Raw genomic sequence first — 14,074 nt, forward strand, 5'->3', positions numbered from 1 at the left:
ATCAGCAGCAGTCTCGGCAGACTTGGCTGCGTCTCGATCAGCCTGAGTAGCATCCTCAGCAAGGGCCTCTGGCACGGACGGCGGGGTAGGAGGCACATGAGCAGTGGGGTGCAGCGGACAAGAGACCTCGCCGGTAAGAACACCCCACAGCCGAAGACCGCGCATGTGAATGCGCATAAAGGCGGCGAACTCCCCATAGTTGGTGCCATCAAAGATCACTGGACACCGAGGAATACTGACATAGCCAGACGCGGAGGACGCCATGATTTGATTTTTTTTGCTGTGAGATCTAGATCTCAGATCCAGGCAGCAGGCCTAGCAGCCGGAGCAGGAACGGCCATGGCAGAGCCGGCCAAGGGTAGGGCCGACCGGGGAAGGCCGGCCAGAGGCGGTGGCGGCCTGGGCGGCGCCGACCGGCGGCGGAGTTGGCCGAGGCGAGGCCGGCAGGACCACGGGAGTAGCCGCGCGGGGGCGGCCGGGGCGAGGCCGACCAGACCACGGGAGCAGCCGGGCAGGGCCGACGAGGGCGGGAGCAGCCGGCGGCGGGGGCGGCCGGGACGGAGCCGGTTGGCAGCGGGGGCGGCCGGGGCAGGGCTGGCTGGCAGCGGGGGCAGCCGGAGTAGAGTTGGCCGGAGATCCCGCGGAGTGAGCTCGATTTGGAGCTCTAAACCCGACGAAAATAGCCATTTTTTTGGAAAATAACTCAATCCCGACGAGTACGGGAGAGAAAAGAGAAGGTGGAGCAGCGGCGGCCGGAAAGATCATCGGCGGCGGCGCAGATCGAGCACGGAGTTGCAGCGTGCAAAGAGCTAAACCTAGAGCTCTGATACCATGTTGTGAATGAGCAACTAGTATTCACAGAGGACCATAGGCCGCATACATGTACATGTCTGACAATGTGCAAGTAAGCCCCTCATATACTGGGGAATAGAAGAATAGGGACTATACAACTGTAACAGTTTGATGACCTCACGTGACTTAGCCTTGGAAACGTCAACTAATGTAACCTCAAGGAACTTAGAGCGTTCTTTGTGGAACTATGAAGAATATCCATGCATACTAAGTGCAAACTGTATTAAGATACACTCTTACTGCTCGGAGCTTCTGGAGCGTTTCTGTATTACTATAACTGGCAAATTTTAACTTTATAAACCTAGCATCTACATGCCCAACGAAGTAATAAACACAAGAACACACTGAACAGTAATAAAGCAAACAGATCGCAAAAGACAGAAGTTACTTGGAAAGAACAGGGGGGGTACACAGTAGCATCCAAAACACTGAACTCCAATGCCAGATGTCTTGCTCCAGTTGTTTCTCTTTTGATGGACGTAACCTCGTTGTATTTTATTTTGGCTCATATGAAGCCGTCAAAGTAGAATACTGTTATAGCCTATACAGTATCTAATTCCACTTTCCATAGTGTTGACACATTTGTCTACTACTCCCGAGTTGGGGCCAACGATGGGGACTCCAAATGCACAGACCAACAGATGGGCTACATATGTCAAAACCAAATATAGGACCTCCGGCATCACGTCATCACGACAACCCATTAGCAAAGAAGAAGTTTAAAAAATTAATATACTTTCCAAAACCGCAGATACTAACGAACTTGGTTTGACAGAGCAAGAAATGTCACAAGAATATGACAAAATGGATTAAAGTTATGCAAAGCTATGAAATCAGCATACCTTGGCACGAGATTCGGTTAATGTCGTATACTGATTCAGACCCGGCACGGTTTCTAGATGGTCCAATATTTTCGCCGCTTTGGCTTCTTCTGTCCCTGCCCCTTGGCCGGCAACGGCTAATCATCATTGCTAATAACGTCTGGTTAGAGAGTGACCTTGATATTAATCGCTTCCGTCGGAATAATCACAAGGTGGAAGAAAAGCAATCTTGTGTTCTTCCCAGACGTCCCATAAGCCAAATGCATAGAGGTACAAGCCTCTGGCAACTTCTATCTTACCCTTGTGCCCCTTTTCCCCTTCCTTTCTACACTGTACCTTGAATTTTGCCTTCTCCGAGTTTCGGCAGGATATGGAGCACTTCTCGGGTGCCTCGTCGTGGCCGTGATCATCGGGGTTGTTGTCATTTTCTGCCACTTCAGGAGAAGAAAATACAAGATCGAATCGTCAAAAAAAGATATTGGTAATTTCATTACTCAGTAATGAATTTGCGCACGCTGATAGTTTTACTTGGTAGTAATAACACTATGCGATTGTGCATCCTTCTGTTGCAGAGGTCGCTGAGGCCTCCGTCGAGTATGAGGAGCTTACCTGCAAGCAGATGTCGATCAAAGAGATATACAACGCAACTGAAAACTTACGTCTTTCAAACATCATCGGGCAGGGAGTTGCAGGTACAAGACAATACTAGCCAATTCAGAATTAAAATCTTTATTCATGAATCCGATGAGCAGAACTGTGACAAGAGCATGAGAATTAGAAGGTAAGAACGACAATCAGTAGGTTATTGTTGCTCTAAGAGTTTGATGCGCCTTCCTAATGTGACTTCCAGGAAAAGTGTACAAAGGAATGCTTGCAAATGGCTGGTCTGTTGCCGTGAAACACATAATCAAGAATGAGCATGCAGAAACCTTCCTAAGAGAAGTTACAAGCCTCTCACATGTGAGGCATCCAAATCTGGTGTCATTAAGAGGCTACTGCGACGGGCAGGACGAGTGCTTTCTCGTGTATGAGCTGTGTGTCAATGGTAACCTATCAGAGTGGCTATTTGGTAAGTACTATACAAGGAAACATTTTCTAAAAAAACCTATATGAGGACATGATGTATTAAATATGCAATGTTCTTACTAAAGTAGTAGTTTGATCTCAGGGAAGGATAAGAATCTATCATGGATCCAGAGACTGCAGATCGCCCTTGGCAGTGCTTGCGGCCTTTGGTTCCTTCACATATACCCTGAAGGCTGCATTGTTCACCGAGACATAAAGGTTGGTTGCATTATCTGAAAGATGCAAGTACATCTGCATATTCAAATAATGCCAATTCATGCATGTTGTTATAGCCAACCAATATACTTCTTGGGGTTGATATGGAGCCCAAACTCGCGGATTTTGGACTGTCGAGATGCATGGACATAGGTGTATCACACGTAAGCTCTGAAGTTAGAGGAACTTTTGGCTACGTCGACCCAGAGTACCGGCACAACCACAGGGTGCATGCTGCAGGGGATGTATACAGCTTTGGTATGGTACTCCTACAGCTCCTGTCAGGAAAGCGAGCAATCAACATCCAGAACACTACTAAGCCAATTTCACTGGACAAAATGGTAAGATCATAAACAGTTAAGGTCAGATATTAATTTCTGGGAATGCAATGATCAATTGTATTGAAGTTTATACACATACCTTTTTATCTCAGGCTTCTATGCTCATCAGAGAAGGAAATGTGCTGGAATTTGCTGATCCAAGGCTGAATGGAGAATACTCAGAAGAGGCATTTGATCTCAGTCTGAAGCTTGCTCTCTCATGCACCGGCCACAAGCAGCAGCGACCATCCATGGAGCAAGTTGTATCAAGGCTAGAGAAGGCTCTAGAGATCTCCATGGGAGACGATGATAAGCGCAACACCATCAGTTTTGTTGATTCCTTTGCATAGAGTATTTTCAAGAGAGGGAAAGAGTCCATCGCATAGGTACTAAGAAGCTGCAAGCCTTGACATTCCCATGACCATGTATAAACAGTGATGTGTGCTGAGGTGAAAACAATTGATGCATTTGGTGACTGATTTACACACTAGATGTTAAGCTAAACTGATATAATTGCTTTACTAATATGACTAACGACAGGATTTAAAAGAGATCAGACCTAGAGACTTTACCGATATGTGTCTTCATAGTAAGATATGAGCTTGTATATTCACCATATTTTCTGTAACACTATAAAGAAATAGCTGCAAACACCCCAAAAAGGAATCTTAGTACCTGTTAGGAAAGGCCATGAATCAATAATCAATGGTTAATTACTAACTACAAGGTTACAACACATTGAAGTTGACAACTTGACCTCACATTTGTGGTCTGTGTGAATATGCTTTCTATCAACTTACTACAAAAAGAAACACTGGTAAGAAGGCAAGCTGCTATCCAGTATAATTGGCTTCCCAGATGTCATCATTTTCAATAGTAGCAAACGGAAGAAGGTTAGTGATATCCTGGAAGGGTGATTACAAGACCGAACAGTACACTAACAGAAGCTTCAAAATAACAGGATAACAATAGTGCAAATGACAACATTGTACTGAACTTTCCTAACCTCTTTATTTCCTCGAAAAAATATATTTCTAGTCTAAATAATTACATATATGCCTGGCAATTAGCCAGCTGGAAATCAAATTAGTTACAACATGAAGCAGAGAAGACTGCTACCAAAATGAGCTTCTGCACAAACAACGAGCAAAGCACAACGCCATACCACATATTAAAGTGGCAATTCATCCAATGCTTCAGTGTAATTTGTTTGGTTCATCGACATGGCACACAAGCCATGCGGGAGAAAAAGGTAAATTGCAAGAAAGATTATCACTCCAAGATCAGCCTCTTCACCTATGGCGGGCTGTGGGGGATTTTGCAGGTATATCTGACTGGCACACCACATACAGTACAGGGCGGCTATCACCAGGATGAGAAAGAAAGATTGGTTTGACTTTTCGATCACCGATTTTCCATGCTTCACTCTGCCAACACAAAATTTGAACATTAGAGAAGCACAAGTCAACAAGCATAAACCGACACCCGCAAAAAAAAAAAAAAACAAGCATAAACCGACACACTAATCAAGACTATGCAACATTCTGAAATTTTATATCTTTTATATACAGTAATGGACCTAAAGCTAAATTATCACCTGTTGATGTACACATATCCTCCAATGAGGCAAATGCAAAGAAGGCCAATAACAAACACTGCATCTGAATTGATAGGAGCACGGCCTTGCCACCAACCAGTGCTCAGTATCCAAGTATACATTGTAGAATGGCCATTTTCCTGTAAAATATACAAGAAAATTTGATCTGAATAAGCATACAACAGTTGAAATGGTGAAAAGAGTCCAAATATCCCCATAGTAGTCATGGAGTCATTATGCCATCCTGGTAACATAACTTCTATAATATATTGTGCAAATTTGTATCTTCTTTTTGCATGACTTGTGAAGTTTTAGCCAGATTATTTCAAATGCAGAAATGCTACTGGTCTCTAACGCATTCTTAAACTAGAGCACACTGTGGTCAGCTAATGTGACTCCTCCCATTCACGAGGAACTAGCATGTCTGAGAGTAGATTCCTTCCAATTGAGAAAAGGTGTACACCAACCATTGCTCACCTCGAACAAGTGATCCAAGAAGAAGTGGGAGAGCGAGCCGGCTGCGATAAGCAAGAAGCACTGCGTCTTGCTTAATGCTACCTGTACCAACACTGGCAATTAATAAACCAAACAAATTTACATCGAAAAAATAAACAAATGCCAGATGATTAGAGGCTTCTGAGCTCTCAGTCCTGGGAACAGCCCCTCTCTGGGGTGCTGCTGCTTATTTAGATTTGCAATTGTAGGTTGAGACTCTACTAAGCATTTGCTAGATTTGTACTGAATTGAAAGAAGCCTGAAAATGGCATGGAACTACAGGGTACTTAGTAGGAAACAGAGCAGCTGAACAGGTAACATGCGACATACTACTAATTATGTGATTAGGATAACAATCCCGAGGTTTCGTCTCGCCCATGACATAGATTCGCAGTAGACCATGTTTCTAGTCGCAGGGTACGAACAGTGGATTAATTTGTGAAGAGGCCAAATGGAGATTAGTTGGAGAGATGAACATGTTTCTGCTACCCACCCCGTTGGGCGCGTCGAGCAGGCCGGCGCGGAGAAGCCGCCGCGAGAGCCAGGCGTAGAGGCATGCGAGCGGGAGGCCGAGGAGGAGCGGGTAGTAGAAGGGGTGGTGGACGGCGGCCATGGCGAGGTCCCCGGCGGCCTCCGCGGAGGCAGAGGGAAAAAATGAGGCGAGCCACTCGGCGAAGGAGCCGAGGTCCGGGCCGAGGAAGGCGTTGGCGGCGTAGACGGCGCAGTGGTGCGGGCCGAAGCGGCGGCCACCGTCCCCGGCGAGCCGCGAGAGCGCCGCCCCGCCGGACAGCGCGTACAGCAGGTGCGCCCCCGGCCCCGGCATCCTGACGGCTGCCTCGGTCCGGTCAGGACTCCGGACAGGCTAGTCGCCGGAGATGGTTGTGGGCTTGTGAGGTTGGAGACTCGGAAACGAAGGGTGCGAGCAGAGGAGTCGACGGAAGTTTGGTGGGAGACGACGACGGCGTGGACTGCAGGACAGCAGGAGCTGGTTTTTCAGTTAGCTTTCTTCTTCGAATAGGCTTTCGGGTCGCTATATTAATATAGCGATCACCATACAACAAGCATGCTGGGGCCGCATCACAACCAAGCCTAAAGGAACCAACAGAGAAAAAAGAAAAAGAAAAAAAATGCCAACACCGGCAGACCGACAAGAACGAGGACAACCCGCCACTGCGCCTCCCGGAGAAGTCCTACCACACTCCTAGCACTCCAAACTACCCCGTACCAAACAACACCTTCAACAAGGAGGACGACGATGACGCCGATGATGTCCGGATTAATCCTAGGGTTTCCCCCGGTCCACGGAGGGGATTGGGCGAGGGGGTACACCCGCCGCCCTCCAGGAAGGCAAGGCGGCGCCCTCGGGCGTCACCGCGACGGCGTCGGCAAAGCCAACAAGGATTTCTCCCAACCCCCAACACCACCACCCCGTTCATCCGAAGTGCTCCACCCAACCAACCGCCCACAAGCACGCACCACCACGATCTTGACGTCATCCTCGCTGTCTCCCCGGTGGTCCTCGACGCAGGGCCTAGGATGAGGTGACCGAAGATGGCAAGGCCGGGGGAAGCATCACCATAGCCTAGCGGGAGGGAACTACCTCCACCGCAATCGCGGGAGCCGACCGGACATGGCAGCACGGGACAACCAGGCCCGCCTGGCCCGGTACGCCCACGCCGCCAAGCTGCTGCTAGCCGGCCATGGCGCCGCCGCCACCCTGCCACCACCGCCCCATCACCACCAGAACCCAGGAGCGCCGCCGCCGGTCAGGGGGAGCTACGGCTCGCCCAGCCCAGATGGGGCCCGAACTGGCCCAGATCCGGGCAGAGCAGGATCCGCCGCCACCACCCCGGCCGCGACGTGCCATCGCCAACGGCGACGCCGCCGCAACTCCGACCACCCCAGCGCGCGGAAACCACGCCGCTGCGCCAGACCGCCGCCGCCTGAGTTCACCGCCGCCGTCCCGAGGCCCCCTCGCCTCCGTCAAGCCGCGGGTAAAGTCCGGCCAAAGCAACGGCGAACGGTCGGGTGGCTCGTCCATTTCAACAAGACGTGACGTCACTGACTCTCAAGCCATGGCCTAGAGTAGAGCAGGTGCTTAATAACAATGGCGTGAGCTTCTTAGCGCTGTGTACACTGCAGTACTACCGGATCGAGTCGGGCGCTGCTTGGTCGCCGTTGCACCGCACCCGGACACACGGCGAGAACTTGATCAAGATCTTTGTTGGATTCCTGGTGTCGGGTGATGACTATTTTTCCAGGTACTCGTCCAAATTAATACAGCATTGCTAGTCAATTTGGGAGGCTAGACCAAATGCAGGTCATCCTTACGTAACGGCTTAGCTAATACCACCTGCCCTGCCCGGCTGCTAGTATTAGAAGCTAAGTTTCTGTTGAGATAGTGACGGAGCGACTTGTCACAAGAAAAAAAAAAGTATGCAAACGCCTCAACTTCCAGTTCCACCAAGAACACAGTTCATTCGTTCCAGACTTCCAGTCACACAGATCCAGCAAAGCTGCCCGTTCATCTGAGGAACATCAGCTCCGCTGTTGAGTTCTGCTCAGATGGTCTGCAGTTCAACAACAGTAGAGTATTGCTACATGCAGCGGCGGTGCATCGAGACAGTTCGCCTGCGACACAACTGCAGTTGCCACTTATTACCTCTACTGATCTACACAACTCCAACTTGGCTGGACCCGACGTTCAGGGGCCGCAGTCCATCGGGGCTGGCGCCGGCACATCATCATCCGCTTGCTGCCTGCGCTGATTGGCACTGGACTCCTTGATTTTCAGCAGCTCGTCGCAGATGATCCACGGGAAGCTCCAGAACTGCTTCTTCCCCGGCCGGCGGTGGTCCGGGTGGTAAGTCACGTGGTACCACGCCGACGCCATCCTCGACCACTCCTCCTTCGGGTCGCTCTTGAACAAACCCAGCAACTCCTTGTGCAGGCCGGCGACCGAGTCGATGATGCGGTCCTTCATCTCGAAGTACCTCTTGTTGTCCCTCTTCAGGTACATGAGCTTGTTCCGGATGTTGCCAGTCAGGATCTCTTCTTCGTGCGCCGCACCGTAGTAGGTCATCAGTGTGGTCAGCTTCTCCGCGTACAGGTCATAGTACTCCTCTGCGCGTTCCAGGAATACCTCAAAGCCAGGGACCTCAAGGTCAGAATCGAATGCAGGGTTCGACTGAACCAAGGATGAGAGAGCATGCGAGGTCTCCATACGGTTCGCAGCTGCTCGGTAGAGCTTGCCCAGAACTCCATTTGAGATATACATAGGTTTTTCCCATCGTTCCATGAAGTCAGGGTACTCCCTCGGTCTCAGTGCTCGGGGCATTTCAGCTGGAGCCCCCGTCTTGGCGAAGTCGACTGCCATTGAATGCAAAGCAGCTAGCTGGAGGCACTCTGGGCTGCGAGCTTTCATTGGATGACGGTCAGCGTGGATCAAGTGAGCAGTTGAGATAGCACCCAGCGAGTCATTTATCATGTAATCCACAAAGTTCTTCTGAATTTCCTGCAGTTTATCAGATACTTTTGTAAGATTTCAGATATAACCATGTCAGAGGAGGAAAACAAATTTGCTAGTCAAAGAAACAACTTTGAACAGCATATTGGAGTAAATTGATGTGCACCTACCAAGGTTGGGGATTTACACTCCATGAAGAGCATTTTAATACCAAGACCACCCTTAAAACTCAATTAAGGTACAAATGTTTTTATCAGAAGACCGTAAAATTTGTCTTTTATTTTCTGGAACAAGTGCCCACATTTCTAAATAATGTTGTTAATTGTGCATGGTGAGCATATAGTTGGTTCAAAGCATTCACTTTCTTGTTGGCTGTCATGCCATTTTCTTACTGAGTTGGAAGTTCATAGCCAGCTCTCTCTGGCCATGCTGCCCTATCACATGTTTCATGAAGTGTTTGCACTTTTTGCCCTAGTGCATTTTCCAAGTTTTTTGCTATGCACAGAAATGTTTTAGAGACGTGAGCAGCCTCAAGATAATCTATATGATTGAAATCACTACATTTTGTAAAAAAATACTGATATTTCGGTGATATATGCAACTACATAAAAATCTGATATTATTCAAATGAATCTTCAGTAAATTAGCAGCAACAACCTAGCAAAGAAAAAAAAGGAATAAGCAGTCCCGGATCACAAATATACCTCAATTGTAACAACATGATCCATTATACGCGGCCTTGCTGCAGTGTAGTCCATCGGTGTATCAACCTTCTCTGGAATGAGTTTGTCATCCCAAGTGATAAAATAGAGGTCACCATCCAAATCACCCCCGGAGCATTCATTTGGATGAGGCCTAATTAACATCAAAGATTAAATTATATTTGGTCAAGGCCTAATTAACATCAATGATAAGGAGAATGCAAGCATAGGCAACATACATCAATAAGGTTAATAGAGTATGTAATACGACTGGATATCAATCTAACATAGAAACGAATAGTGACAATACTTCACCAAAATTCAAGCTCCCTTGAAGGCACTGACAAAGCAATATAAACTCTAAAAACTGTGCAGATTTACTATCAGTTTCAGTATCGCATATGGCATACCTTTCTCCTCTTTGAGGGAAGACGACACAATCAACCAGATTCTTGTCATACAGCCCCTGGTCATAGACAGCTTCAAGTACTCTGATGTCACCAGGATGGAGACAAGGATTTTTCGATATTGTAACTTTCCCGACAACAATTGCTTTCCCATTATCTCTATTATCTTCACAAAAATACGGTTGATCGTTCTCTTTCTGCTCTTTGCTGCTCTTTGTAATTCTGATGAAAACTTGACCATATTTTAATTCACCTGTCTCATCCAAACAACCAAGAAGAACACGACCTTTCGGAACATGAATCTTACATCTAGTTCTTATGTCAGTCAGCCTATTATCCTGGTGGGCCTTAAGAATCATCAACAGGTAAGGCTCTAAACTTGGTTCATAACCTTGCAGCAACATCTTAGATGCTGTCTTGGTTTCAGCGCTACCAATTTTCCCCAGGACAGAAAGAGCAGCTTCTCTGTTGTTCAGCATTTCATCTAATTCACGCATATCATCGTGTTGCATCAACTCAAATGTCTCATCTCGTATTCCCAAAGTTGAAAGGAGAGAGATAATTTCACGATTCATATAGCATGGCTGGGGCTTGCTCCAACTTGTAACGTTAAACATTGTGCTCTTTGATTCAAATTTCTTCATACTAGGTCGTAGAGAAAGTCTACGAAACGAATCAGGATCAACAGCAACAACTCCTTTATAGCCACCAAACCTTATTTGAAAAGCTGAAGGAGGGTTAACATGGTCTAGTCCAATTAGGTGAGCAATATCTTTGGCAAATCTCTCAGACATCTTCCCGATGCCATCAGAAAATGTGTACTTAGTGCCATCAGTTGTGACTTCAATATCTGGAATCTCTTCCACCTGCTGTGATACTGCGATTTCAAATGTTTGCCTGGAAGAGCTGAACAGCTGGCCCATTCTGGCCGCACACTTAGATACTGAACGAATTCCTTCAAAGTGGCCCATCCACCTTCTTATATCCTCTGCGTTCAAAGAATCATTAGAAGCAAACATCCAAACAGAACTGCCACGAAGTTGACTTGCTGAGAAGGCCAAAAACTCATATTTCTTTGGACCAACAGAAAACCCTTCTTTTAGAATGGATAAAATGCGATAATACAGGCCAGTTTTGAAGGGTTGGGAAAAGAACCCTTGTCCATTTCTAGCTGAGATTGCATCTGGAAACAGCTTACTCCAGTCTTCGTCAACAAAAGTAACTCTAACGAAGTCAGAAGCATACTTAATATGATGTTTAACCACATAATTTGAAACTTCTTCCTCAGGTCCCAAGCAGTATATTTTTGTTGGAGTAATGTGAATTCTGTAACACCTCATTAATTTCCCTTCGGATTCAATCTTCCGGAACAACAAAGGATTGTGGCTCATCTTCCTGCTACAGGCCTGTTGTTGGATGAATTGCAAAGGTTCGTAGCATGTAGACTCTAACTTGCTCATTTTCTCGAAAATCCTCCTTGAAATATGATCTGGTATTCCTTCAAGAGCTTTAAACAAATCAGCATTAACATGTTTAGCAACTATCTTCCCCATGTGAACAAGAGAATTGAGACGGAAAAGAGCTTCATAAGACACTGAACAACCACTTGGACAGTCAACAAGGGGAACCACTTTGGATGAGGGGCTAACATCCATTGAAGAAACGACCAATTCCCCTAATTCTCCTGAAAAGGGTATGCTATCAAGAATATTTGACACTGATGCACCATCATCCAGTTTTAGGACAATAGTAGAACACTTCCCAAAAGACTGGTTAGGTGTAAAATCTAGTGCTCTGACCCAGGTAAAATTGGCATCCTCCTTGCATGCATGAAAGCGGTCCTCTGTGAACCTTGCATAAACTGCAGGCCCGGAAATTGTGGTATGTATTCTTGGTGCATATGTGAGCTGGAACAAAGATTCAGTTTAGATTACTCAAGGTAATACAATATTCGCAGAAAAAATGAAAAGAGTGTTGCGCCTTGTCAAGTGATGGTTTTTAAAAAAATATGACAACAGTAACTTTTGGAAACTATGCATAATGTCTATTCATCAGATAAGTTTCATACTCGTTCCACTCTAATTAGAAATTAAGTGGTAGGACGCAAGAGGATCATCCCCGCCAACTGAGATATTTGTAGGAGTGAAGATAAACATAGCAGAGCTCCCATCTTATTTTATCGGCTCTAATGCACAATTGCAAACCAGAACACTCTGGTAGTTCACTCTAGTTACCCTGGCTCAAGAATTTTCCTTTGTTTTTTAGTTCATGCAAGCATGGAGGGAGGAAGCACATCTATGAGCTCGCTGTTAAATTCAACCACAACATGTTCCCACATTTCACAATCTAGATACCATTAGATCCATATAACATCTTTGCTCCAACACTTACCAATATATCAAACTTTAACAGGACATTGTAAGATTGGCTGCGCATTCTCTAATTTGGCCGTTAAAATGCCCAAAATAATAGTCCATCACGTGCTTGGAAAGAAATAGAAGGCACATTGGATTCATTATCCCAAATGACATGATTTTGAACGGTTGGTAACAGAAGCAAGAGCCTTATTCACATCATGATATGTCAAGATTCTGAACACATTAACAAGATCTAATCATGCCTAAATACAAGCAACCATTCAAACAGTTAGGATAACATTTAATGGATCAAGATTTACATGTTTAGGCTCTATATCGACCACAATGAAGTTTGAGCTGAAATTTCATTTACGAATTTACTCGCATTGCATGAATTTCTGTCATGACCATACTACCGAGCTAAAACAAGTTATGCACAACATGCATATATAAACCTATTGTCTGCAGGCCAACTTTTTCTTCGGAAAGAAATTAACCAGACCACACTTCACTTCCACAAAACTCGTCTGTTAACGCGCAAACCATCTAACAATTGGAATTTTCTAGCTAAAGCGCCCTGTAACCACAATGTCTGCTTGATAATGAAAAAAAATGAAAAACAGAATTATCGGAGAAACAGGATGTGCGGCTCACCTGCAGCAAGATGGCTTTCATCCCATCCAGGCTGCACCCGAAGCAGTGCCCAATGTCCTCGAAATGCACCCCAAGCTTGTACCTCTGGGACTTGTGATTCAGGTACAGGTCCAGGCGCCGCTTCCCCGGGATGACCTCCACGCGCACGCCGTCCCAGGCATCGGCCTCCTCCAATTCGCGCTCGGCGACGCGGTCTCCGACGAGGAGGCGCGCGCTTGCCACGCGGAGCGCAAGTTCGGGCGCCCGGGGGAGGAGGTCGGTGGTGGCAGGGGTGACGGAGAGGCGGGAGCCGAGGAAGTGGGGTAGGCGACCGGTGGAGGCGAGTTTGGTAGCAGCAGTGGCGGCGGCGGTGGAATCGAACTGAACGGTCCCGTGGCCTCGGCTGAGCCAGCCGCGGCGGGCGGCGGCTATCTCGCAGGCGTATGCGGCGCCGTCAGCGGCGACGGCGGAGTCGAAAAAGGCGAGAAGCTCGGTGGCGACGGCCGATGGCGGGATATTGAAGACTCGCACCGTGGCCGTGGAGACGGCCGCCGCCGCCGCCGCCATCGGAACGGAGGGGGCAGAGAATTACTGGGGATTTGGGACTCCGACGAGGGCACGGCCGGATCGGGGTTTTTTGGTCTCGGCCTCTGCCCTCTTGGGGTTTTTTGACCGTTTTATACGACCTAGGTTTTCTACAATACGCTTTGGTCGCCTAAATTTCCATGAAAAAATAACAGTCACTCATACTCACTTTGTTCAGTTTGTGTCGTGTGTATTTTTGTCAGTTTGTGGTGTGTATTTCAAAATAAAAGTCTGTTTGTGGTGTAGTGGTAAAGGAACACACATTATCAAAATAAAAACATAATGTAACACACAATTGCGCAGGAAACAGTATCGGTGGTGATTACGCGGGAAAACATATTTAGACTATTTATGTTACTTTTGCGTGCATACTTAGCAAGCAAAATTAATTGTGCTTACTATATATATATAAGAGTATATCCAGTCGGCATGTGGTTTTATGTACTAAAATATTAGATAGCATAATAAATGTTGGATAACAAGAAGGATCGACATTTACGTGATTTATTTTTAGTGTGTCCGATATCAATATGGTTATAGCCATAAGTAAGTAAGTAAG

At 46.8% G+C, this 14,074-nt stretch overlaps 3 protein-coding genes across 3 annotated transcripts; 1 reads left to right on the plus strand and 2 right to left on the minus strand.

The window, feature by feature from the left end:
* Nucleotides 1–339: 339 nt before the first annotated feature.
* Nucleotides 340–3,624, plus strand: LOC124671885 (probable serine/threonine-protein kinase PBL21). The gene is made up of 7 exons (XM_047208206.1): nucleotides 340–619; nucleotides 2,041–2,154; nucleotides 2,246–2,365; nucleotides 2,524–2,742; nucleotides 2,842–2,957; nucleotides 3,032–3,295; nucleotides 3,388–3,624. The coding sequence occupies exons 1-7, from the start codon at nucleotides 340–342 to the stop codon at nucleotides 3,622–3,624; spliced, it is 1,350 nt and encodes a 449-aa protein (XP_047064162.1).
* A 636-nt stretch (nucleotides 3,625–4,260) lies between these two features.
* Nucleotides 4,261–6,189, minus strand: LOC124677773. The gene is made up of 4 exons (XM_047213734.1): nucleotides 5,860–6,189; nucleotides 5,349–5,429; nucleotides 4,872–5,011; nucleotides 4,261–4,701 (listed from the first exon to the last, which is right to left on the minus strand). Exons 1-4 carry the CDS (start codon nucleotides 6,187–6,189, stop codon nucleotides 4,446–4,448), a joined length of 807 nt encoding a protein of 268 aa, XP_047069690.1. The 3' UTR covers nucleotides 4,261–4,445.
* A 1,630-nt stretch (nucleotides 6,190–7,819) lies between these two features.
* Nucleotides 7,820–13,497, minus strand: LOC124679010 (probable RNA-dependent RNA polymerase 2). The gene is made up of 4 exons (XM_047214845.1): nucleotides 12,952–13,497; nucleotides 9,944–11,847; nucleotides 9,537–9,687; nucleotides 7,820–8,880 (listed from the first exon to the last, which is right to left on the minus strand). Exons 1-4 carry the CDS (start codon nucleotides 13,495–13,497, stop codon nucleotides 8,071–8,073), a joined length of 3,411 nt encoding a protein of 1,136 aa, XP_047070801.1. The 3' UTR covers nucleotides 7,820–8,070.
* Nucleotides 13,498–14,074: the final 577 nt, after the last annotated feature.

Source organism: Lolium rigidum, chromosome 7, assembly GCF_022539505.1.
Source record: "Lolium rigidum isolate FL_2022 chromosome 7, APGP_CSIRO_Lrig_0.1, whole genome shotgun sequence".
NCBI lineage: Eukaryota > Viridiplantae > Streptophyta > Magnoliopsida > Poales > Poaceae > Lolium > Lolium rigidum.